At 46.6% G+C, this 10,170-nt stretch overlaps 3 protein-coding genes across 3 annotated transcripts; 1 reads left to right on the top strand and 2 right to left on the bottom strand.

The window, feature by feature from the left end:
* Positions 1–805: 805 nt before the first annotated feature.
* Positions 806–1,784, bottom strand: LOC128894130 (uncharacterized). Its single transcript, XM_054155616.1, has 2 exons — positions 1,440–1,784; positions 806–1,264 (listed from the first exon to the last, which is right to left on the bottom strand). The coding sequence occupies exons 1-2, from the start codon at positions 1,782–1,784 to the stop codon at positions 806–808; spliced, it is 804 nt and encodes a 267-aa protein (XP_054011591.1).
* A 490-nt stretch (positions 1,785–2,274) lies between these two features.
* LOC128894123 (uncharacterized) lies at positions 2,275–3,060 on the top strand. The gene has a single exon (XM_054155602.1). It carries the CDS (start codon positions 2,299–2,301, stop codon positions 3,058–3,060), a length of 762 nt encoding a protein of 253 aa, XP_054011577.1. The 5' UTR covers positions 2,275–2,298.
* A 4,956-nt stretch (positions 3,061–8,016) lies between these two features.
* LOC128894115 (zinc finger protein mnm-2-like) lies at positions 8,017–9,461 on the bottom strand. Its single transcript, XM_054155590.1, has 2 exons — positions 8,690–9,461; positions 8,017–8,288 (listed from the first exon to the last, which is right to left on the bottom strand). The coding sequence occupies exons 1-2, from the start codon at positions 9,459–9,461 to the stop codon at positions 8,017–8,019; spliced, it is 1,044 nt and encodes a 347-aa protein (XP_054011565.1).
* Between the last annotated feature and the right edge of the window lie 709 nt (positions 9,462–10,170).

The following is a 10,170-nucleotide window of genomic DNA, read 5'->3' as shown; positions in this document are numbered from 1 at the left end:
TTTTCCCCTCGATCGAAACAACTACCTCGAGGACACTCGAACGGAGAAGGATCCACTTCGATGCGTCGGGGATTATTAAGGTGAAGAAAAAAATGGACGAGCGGAAAGATGAGCGTGGAAGAAAAGCGAAGCGTGGAGGTGTTCGTAATCGCGATTGTCGTGGGAGTTCATAAAGGTGTCGTTCGAGCTGTGTGGTCGACTCTGACAATGGTCCTGTGGCCAATAAATTAGGAGGCCACCAGAAAGGACATGCTCCCGATGTACGAAAAATAGCGTGACACGTATGATCACGGCGGTTGGCGGAGGACCAGGGAGGAGACGCTTTTTCCGCTGGGAGCTTGTAAAGAAAAGTCTGCGGTCACAGTTTTCAATGGGACGACAAGTGGCCGCGATATTATACGTGGGACGAATCTCTTCGGACAGAGAAAGGATCTTCACGCGCGGGAAAGACGTCCACGAGATGAAAGGGCAGACGATATTTCACGAGGATGCTGGAAAACGATAGACGTTTTTGGATTTTCGCACGGTTCCGTAGGAAGAATCGACATTTAAACGATCGCCTCGATAAAAGATCGTCCGCAGAAACATAATTTCAGGTGTGAAAGTTAATTCTGTGGCTTCATATTTAACGCTAAAACCACTAGTTCGCGTGTAGTTATTTCATCCATGATGTATCGTGAACAAATGTTTAATCGTAATCGTTGTACTGGTAACGATAGTTGAGACAGAAATGAGATGGAAACTACAGTATTTGGTGTGCAGTTTCTCAAGAATGTTATCATCATTGTATCGATAAAAAGAATGATTACATTTTACAGTGGCGATAAATGGTCGCTGGTTTGTCGATATGACGGACCTTTGGAAGTGGGATCGCCCAGCATCGTTTCTTTCTCTTCTTTCTTCTCGGCTCTTTCTCGGTGGAAAATTGAAAATCGCAGGGAGAGATCGCCTCGTCCTTCTTCGACGTTTCTTCAGGTACGAGCTTCTTCTGGTCCTTCCTTTTCGATCCGAGGACACTCTCCTTGGCTTGCTGTACTTCCAGTTGCGTCGGCGGTTTCGGAGTCCTGAGCTCCAGCTCGACGTTCCTCTTCGGTTGATCGCTGGAAGATGGCATCTTCTTCACCCTCAACATGAACACGTTTTGGTCACCCTCGGTCACGCGATCCGTGTGCACTTCCTGGGACCCCGGACGATTCATCACGGGGTATATGGTGAACGTTCTGCACTGGTCGTTCGTGTTCGGACCTCCCGTGCACCGACCAACCTGGACAGGAGAAATTACCACGTTACTCATGACCGATGAACACCTAAAAAAATTAATTCCGAAAATCAAGCATCAATGAACCCGTACGAAATTCATGAATCTTTGTGAAGTCACAAAAATAAATATCACGAAAATATCGTTTTTCTCTAATAGATTGCAATTAGTGGCATCGTACCTCGTAAGAGATCGCGTGAGGCATGGAGTCTCTATCGTCCTTCCTGGACAAGTAGGACTTGGACTCGACTCGAAACAGGATCCTATTGTTATCAGGCCCCTTCAGTATTTTAGGACCCTCCTTGCTCGAGGGCCTCTGTATCTCCACCACGTCGCAGTCGCACGGAGGATCCCAGTCGCGGGATTTCTTCGATTTACCTTTCTTCTTCTCCATGCGAATTATCAGCTGATTGCCGATCATGGCCGTCCCTATCTCCCTGTAGTACTTGGAGGAGGAATCCTTCGTCGGTTTCGGTGGACATGCTGGCGGACATGGCGCGGCTGGCATCGGTGGACAACAATACATCTTCCAGCGGTTGTTTCGTCGAAGACACTTGGCCAAATTACTAATTGGCTTAAATAAATTATTTTATAGGTTACACGATTACATTCATCCTGAGATCTGGACAAAAGTAACTCGCCTGAGTGATAGTCGGAGGTTACGTGGCACGGATTTCCAAGACAATTGTAGTCTGAGTAGCGGAACTTGGGATTTAAGGAATCGTCGAATACATGTTTCAAGGAGCGGTGGGACAATGCTCCGATCGGCTCCAATCGATAAACTACAAAATCGATTGTTGACATTCGCGAGTTCAGACCAAAGAGAATTTTTGAAAATTCTGACTTTTTATTTGGTGACTCTGATTATAGTCTCTACTCTATAGATATAATATCTCCATGGTTCAGACACGTTCAGGTCGCACAGCCGACATGTCCGCCATGGCACCATCTCTGTTAGCCTAAAAATCCCTTAAACCCTTCCCCCTTCCATCATGTTGGACCCACACTTCCTCGGATAAGATGAACGAGAATCTTGAGAGATGATCGTGGCGACTCACAAGTGCGGATGTCCGCCGAAGGAGAAGCCACCCTGTTCCCCGTGTTGCGCTTCTCGAGAAAGGGCGAAAGGCAAACGTCCAGCTCGTTCGGGATGGCCCGAGAAGCCGGAAATCGTGGTACCAACGTGCTGTCCGATAAAACCCGAAGACACGTCGCCTTACTCATCGCGAAAAATTCGTTCCGAGATCGTTGACGCCGGGTTGCCTTACAAGGAACTGGAGGCTGTTATTAACGACAATCGATTGGTGATCAGGACGCAAAAGGAACCCGTCAAGGAGGAGTACGAGCCTCCTTGCGACTGCGTCGAGGATCCACGACCCGGGAGAACGAGCGTGGACAGAACGGAGCAGATGCAGAGTTCCGGGAATCGTACTGTGACTTTGTATCCTCGAGTGCACTCGTTGGACGAAAGTTTGAACTCTGACGAGGAGACTGACGAGGAAAGCGAAACAGCCAAGGTCAGATCGACGCTTGTCGAGGAGAATCCGAACATATTTCTGCTGAGGGTGAAGAAAAGAAGTAGACGCGGTCAAAATATCGACCTCGAGTTCAGGATACCGCGACCCTGGTCGACGAAGAAACGAATGGAGTACTGCAAGGATGTGTACAGGCCACCAGTGGACGAAGAAACAAGGATGGCGGTCAGTGAGGTTTCCGTGGACGCGAGGAATATACAGGGAAAGGCAAGGGAGACAGAGAAGGGAAAATCTATTTCTTTCGAGACGAAGAGGAAGAGGAAGTGAACGCTTTTATACCACTGAATGTTAATCAGTACCATCGAACCATGTTTTCTTATACCACTGAACAGCAATAAATACTGTCACCGATTATACCGAAGTTTTGCGAAAAGTAAACAATGCTTGAGAGAGATAGATACTTGTTGCTGTTAAAGCAAGTCGTATTAGTCGCTTATCTGCTAACATGTTAAAATACTTTTGCTCGATTCTAAGTCGGACATCGATTTACACCTGTCTCGAACGAGATCCTTCGCGTTATTGTTCAGACCGGTACTTCAACACCGAGTGCTTGTAAAAAATTAAAGAATAGAATTAATTATCTAGCCACGTCGAATTGCGTTTCAGAAGCTTTCAGGATTTAAAAAAAAAAACACGAGCAGAAGATCGTCCAGGCTCCATTCAAGCAATTTGCCTCGAACCAGGTATATCCCGTAGGATCAATGTGATTTAACTTCCTTACCGAACGATGCGACAGGTGCTCAACGCGCCCCTTTCTGGGCGTGGGCACCTTAACACTCGACCATTGATCTATCTCGAGGTGAATGGATTTTGAGAAGCTAAGCTAACGGTCCTGGACCGCTATTCGTTTCGCTCTGGCTCCTTTCTATCGATTATCATACATGATTTGTCTCGAGATTACGTCAATTAATACACGTAATTTACAATAGGAAATAGGAAAACGAAGATGGGCTGCAGTGTACGCTCTGTGTTTATCAATGAAGTTTGTCTAAATTAAATTGTCAGGTTTGACGTTACCAAATAAATTTTCTCATTATAGATACATACGCATGTAAAATTTATTTATGTACATATTTATTATAGAAAATTTGTACATGCGTATGTATCTATAACGAGAAAATTTGGAAACATCAAACCTGTCGTTTAATTTAGACAAACATCTTTGATAAACGCAGAGGGTACGAATATTTCTGTGAATGTATGGGATCCTCGCGACTCTTTTTTTCCCCGTGCGCGTCGAACGAACGAGACCAGCGACGAAGAAAGAGATCTCGAAAAACCTCCGAAGCGATTCTCACGACCGAAAGTCAGGAGTCAGGTGCGCGGATGAATGGCACTATGCATCGATCCCCCATTCACCGGTTTCCTCGGGAACGGGGCCACCCGCCCACCGGGGCCCCATTTTTTCATGTCAGGGAATTAAGAAAAAAAAAGAAGCAAGGAAAAACGAAATACCAAGAGCATCGAAAGGACGAGAGGAGACGATATTTCAGCGACGTGTGTGTAACCTGGGAGTTGTCTCGGTTCCAGGACACTCGGAGACTCCGCTGTCGTGGGAGGGCTCGAGTCCTTCGTCCGTATAACGATGATCCGTGAACGGAGAAAAATGTAATTCCAGGTTTACAAAGGGCGATCATGGGCGTCGCTGGACGACGTCCATTGTCGAGTCGTGTAATAGACGAGCAACGTCGATCGCAGGTAGAATCGATGTTTGTTCTCTCTCGTCAGAATTAATGATTGTGATTTTACCGGTGGGTTCCTTTGAGAATCGTTCGTTGTTTGGTAACGAATAGACGTAGGCGAGTGTTCGTGCAACGGCATGCTTCGGATGCCTGTACGTAACGTTGTTAAATAAAGCGTCGAATGCGAGGCAGACTCAGATAGCGCATAGCGAGTAAATATAAGACTTTATATTATATTATATACACAGAGATATTCATGAAACAGGAAATAATTTAGATACTGACCGTTTTAGATAATCTAGACCGACTAAATTCGTCTTCTGCGCGTCAATAACGACCGAAACAGTCCCGACAAAGTCCCAGGCGAGCTGGGACGTAACACGTACGAAAATATCTGGCCCTGATGCGTCTCCATGGACGACTCTCGTGGAAACGGCTTCGTCCCCTGGTCTTCTCCATTGAAAGTTGCGAAGCTACGAAATGTCCTGATATTCGAGGAGGTCGCATAGAACGGGAGGACAATTCCAGTGCGCGGTATCGTGAGCGATCCATATATCAGAAAGTCAACGCGCCCCGGGTGTGCGTTGCGTCCCGTTGAGCGCGAGAACGCTCGTCGTCGCGCACCTGAAGAGTCCCTAGAGGAGCCCCTTCTCGACGAGAAACGAGGGACAGCTATTAGGGACTAAACGCTTTTTAAACGGGGCCAGGTCCATAGGCTTGCGTATCGAGTGTTGGAGATGCAACAATGACGTGGGCAAACATTCCGATATACAGGACCACCCGTGGCGCGCGCGTCTCTTGGTCCCGAGGACGCCTTGCAACGTAGTCCTTCGCAGGTAAGACTGCGACGGGGACCGTCTCTAGGTGGTGGTGGAATCGTTGTTGAAATTGTTGGTTATTATTCTATTAAACAGGTAATTGTTGCTAGTTGGGGATATCGATGCTTTACTTTCTGAAGGGCGAGTTCAGCCTTGATCCTTCGTTTATGGTTGGCGTTGTTCGTAAGCTACCGAATTTTTGTCGAATTTACAAGGGAACGAAGCAGCGGCCCCCATCGATCGTAAACGCTATTACTCGACAACATTTCTCGAAAAGATCGTATTCTCGCGTTCGGCGTCCCGTGGACCGTTCGATTATTAAAAGGAACGCGTGAATTCGAGGGAACAGGAAGAACACCCGGCGCGAAGACACCATTACTGCCATCGTGACACAAACATCCGCGCCAACGATTCATTTTTACGTCAGCGAGGCAGCGACGAGTCCTCCGTCACGAAGAACTCTTTCTTTGTGACTACCGTGACGAGACGACGGCTGTGCAACCTGTTTGTTTTAGGATCGACTGCAAAGAACAGCAGGGGCTGCTACACGCCTTCCGGAATCCCGGGCACCTAGACGTTAAAGCGACCAGCGCCAGTGTAATCCGAGATTAAGGAGCCCGTGGATCGCTGTAATCCCAGGCACGTTTAAGGGATCCTTTAAACCTGGCCGTAGAATGGAAGCCACCCCTTGTATTCGGATAAGGAGAAAGGCAACATGTACTTGCTGGAAGGGTGGTCAGAAGGGGTGGAAAGTCTCGAAGGGAATCTAAACGGTCCACCTAAATTCTGTATGTTAAATACTATGTAAAATACTATACTTAGTGTTTTTATGTAAGGCGTAATTTTTTTACATTATTTTTAGTTATTCAAGTCTATGAATATAAGAATATAGAGAATTGTCTCGCGAATAATGTCTTAATATTTAAGAGAAGTATTGTTTCCTCCGAATTGAAAATTCCTTCGATCTTCCCTGTGCAACCTTAATACTAATTGTAAGTAAAGAAAGTTGAACGGGAGAACATATTGTCGTACATGTTAATATGGTATGTAGTGACATTTTATCCTATATGATGATAAACGGAGAGTATTGTTTTGTAAAAGATTATACTTTTTCATAAGGAAGCGAAATGCGTTAAGAGAGAGAGAGAGAGAGAGAGACGTTCAGGAGGCCACTGTGTCATATATCAGCGGATCCGTAGGGGGGTGTCAACGAGCTCGAACGAATATCCCAGCGGGTTGCCTCTGCCCAGGGATGCTACCGAAAATCTCCGTGTCCAAGTGTGAAAATCTAACGCACTTAATCCTAAGCTGTCTTGCTTTCCCCAGTTTTTCCTGCACCAGTTATCGTGCTCTTGTACTAATTATTGAAACGCTATATCTCGATCAAACGTCCTGGTCACGAATAAACAACAAAAAGTACGAGCGAGATAGCGAAAAAGTCAGTAAAAATAAAGTTAAGTGTTCTCGTCGGGAATTAAGTAACTCGTGGAGGCTACAATAAATATTCTATTATAGCCAATTTCTCTTACAATAGGATGAGATTAAAAAATCGGCGCGATATCTGTCAGGGGAATTAATTGAAGTCGAGTTTTTTTTTCTCGGGGCCACCCCTCGTGACTTCCAACCCTGAAATCGACCGAAACATTTATGTACGCGGCCACGAGCTGTCCCGCAAGAACGTATTGTAATCTAAAGCGAGAAAAAAAATCGGATGAAGGGCAGAGATAGTCTCGCACGCGGTAAACGTCCCTTCCGGAGTGCAAAAGGGCGCAACCCTCGTCCCCTCCCCGTCCTGACAACCAGCCCTTCCCTGACAGTCGCTTTATAACAAGGGAAGGGGGTTCCCTATTTCTCTCATGGGGGGTTGCAGAGGCTTCTGGTTGACGCCATCTTGGATTTAATTGAGAGGAAAATGGTGGTGGCTCTCGACGGTACAAAACTAAAAATATTTTTAAACAAACTACGAAGATTCCGTAGTTTAACATGTAACCCATAAAGTAATTAAAATTGTCCATATATCGTAAGGGATGCGTGTGCGTTTTTCGACTGTTTTCTAATTGGTTTATTTATCAAGGGAGAAGGAACTCTTCGTCGAATACAACGCGATGTATCAGTGTGAAAAATAGATAACAATTTATTCGTCAGTTATGTTATAATCTCCGCGCCAGCTGCGCGTGTAAATAAATATATAAATATATAAACATCTGATATTCGATACAATATTTACATTTTAAAAAATATTCAACGTGACTAGTATAAAGACACCGGTCGTGGCTCGCAAATACGGAATAGAAATATCACATAGTATCAAAAATACAATTCTCTTCGACGATGACCTCTCGTCAAATGAACAGCCACTACAACAAGGCAATCGCGCGATGATTATCAATTTGTACGATAATCTCTGATGGGATATCCAAAAACCTGGTATACAATATACAAAAATACTATAACATCGAGTCGTTCGTTCTTCGCGTATTGTCGTCCCGAGCACGCGTACGTAAAGGGCATTATTTAATCGATATTTGTGTCAATAGTCGAATCATAGAATAAAACATTGTTTCATGTTCATCACTCGTCATTTTTCACTCGTGTTCTATTAATCGAATAAAAATTCTGCCCTGTTACGCGCCCCCCAACCATGTAAAGTGAACTGGAGGGATTCTCGTTGTGGAATAAGCTAATCTTACAAAAATAACTGCGATCTAGTCGTCGATGTCTTGTCACATCGGGTGATAGACGTACGGAGGGAAAGCGTGCCCTCGCGGTAGCGCGTGTCCCAGTGCGAAAGCTCCCAGAGCCATGCGATAAGGGTCTCGACTCTCGTGCGTCCTCATGTGCTTCTTCAGGTGGTCCTTCCTACCGAAGCATTTCCCGCAGACGACGCAGGCGTGAGGTCTTAGCCCAGTGTGGATCCTCTTGTGTCTCGTCAGCTCCTCGTTCCTGGTGAACGACTTACCGCAACCCTCCGCGTCGCATTTGAAGGGTCTCTCGCCTGCAACCAAAACAATTTCGTTTCTGGATGCGCGTATTTGGAGTCAGTCTGATAGATATTCGTACCAATTGCAATTGAATGAAGTGCAATTAATAAGTGAAAAAAAATAATTCCGAAAGTTGAACAACAAAGAAAACGAATTTAAATGAAACTCGTGAATTTCGATGGAGTTACAAAAATCGATACCAATAGTCTAAGATAATATTCGATCCTAGTAGAAATTTTCGAGAATATTTGTCTGGCAGTCAGCTTGTTAAACGATATCCCCTGAATGTAATCAGATACCTCTGCAAAGAAACATTTCCTCGATAAACAAATCTATTTAGACTCGTCCAAAATTGTCAGTTAAGCTAGTCGTACGGGACGCGAATAAAATTGTACATAATTCGAGCGTGTCTTACCAGTATGTATGCGAACGTGTCCTTTCAGCTGGCCGTTATTGCTGAACGCGACGTCGCAATGCTCGCACCTGAACTTCTTCGGTCGCAGTTTCTTCATTTGTTTGGCGACCGCGTCCTGCCTGTGGATCAGTTCGACTGCTTGCTCCATCGAGGGAGAGTACAACTCCTGAGGGAGATGTGGAACACCGGGAAACCCGTAGAAGAACGGCTGGCCAGTCGTCGCGATCGTTGAGGCTTGGATGTTCGCCTCGACGTTCATTGGCACCATCCCACCGCACAGAGGGACGAGCATGTTCGTGTGCTGAAGTGCCATTTTCTGGAGGCATTCCATCGTGTACTCGGTCGATGGAATCGAACGACCGCCGACTCCCGGACCTGGAACCCCTGGCATCTCCAGATCCTTCCGAATCATGGAGGTCACCGAGAAGCTGGTGGTCGAGCCGATGGCGAAGTTGTCCAGCGCATCCAAACTGTTCCTGGTGAGCACATCCCCGCTGCTGGCCGAACACGATCCTCTGGACGTTTCTCCAGGCGATTCACTGCGTCGTCGCGAACATTCGACACCGCACGATGTAACTTCGTTTCCTGACAAACTATTCGCGCTGCTTTCTTCGTATATCGATAAAGCATCGTTCCCTTCTTCCTTTACCGCTCGCTCGCTGGTCCTCTCGTCGTTCGCGCGAGTCGCGCTCGTGGTAGGATCGATGTCTGCTATATCGTCGACGTTGACGTTCCAGGGCCTGAAGAATTTCGCGCTGCGCGGCTCGCACATGGTGTGGTTCCCTCGAGGAACTCACGCGAGGACTCTTATGGAAACGTAAGTTTTTCGAAGACGATCGAACTCGAGGTTCCGTGGCTCGTTCTCTCGTCTTTAACGCACGTGGTTTTTCGCAAGGGGCTCGAGGAGTAGCATCGGCACGAATATTCAAAGACGACTGTTACACTGTCGGGTCACAACCCCCGGTTATATACCAGTCAAGGTTCCCACCCCCTATTTGGGATTGGTCCGTTCGGAGGCGAAGGTAGCCCTGAAGAAGGAGTGTGTCGAACTACCCTACTGTAGTAAGGCAAAGATGGGCTTTGGGTAGGCCTATCGAGGGCTTGCTGAGCGATACGCGTCCCCTTTTGTCGAGAATTAATCGCTCCCCGCTGCTATGGGGTGCGCTCGCTATTGTCGCCAGGGTTGTTGGGTCGAGGAGCTGAGAGAAAGGGAGGACAGCGAGGACGACGACGGAGGACGATCTAGATGGGAGTAACGAAGCTCGAAACACACGGAATCGAGTAATTGCGACCTCCATCGGACCCACCTAGCCATCGCCATTTTTACAAATTCTATTCGCGACGACACTGTACATCTTGTTACAATCATTGACTCGATTCGATTCGTTTGACGTTACGACAATCGGTAACAAACGCTCGGAAGTTACGAACGCTCTCAAGGTTGGACAAGGAGGATTCTTAACCCTTTGAACTCGAGGAAT

Source organism: Hylaeus anthracinus, unplaced genomic scaffold (assembly GCF_026225885.1).
Source record: "Hylaeus anthracinus isolate JK02 unplaced genomic scaffold, UHH_iyHylAnth1.0_haploid 0, whole genome shotgun sequence".
Taxonomy (NCBI): Eukaryota; Metazoa; Arthropoda; class Insecta; order Hymenoptera; family Colletidae; genus Hylaeus; species Hylaeus anthracinus.
This window is presented reverse-complemented; position numbering and strand designations above follow the sequence as displayed.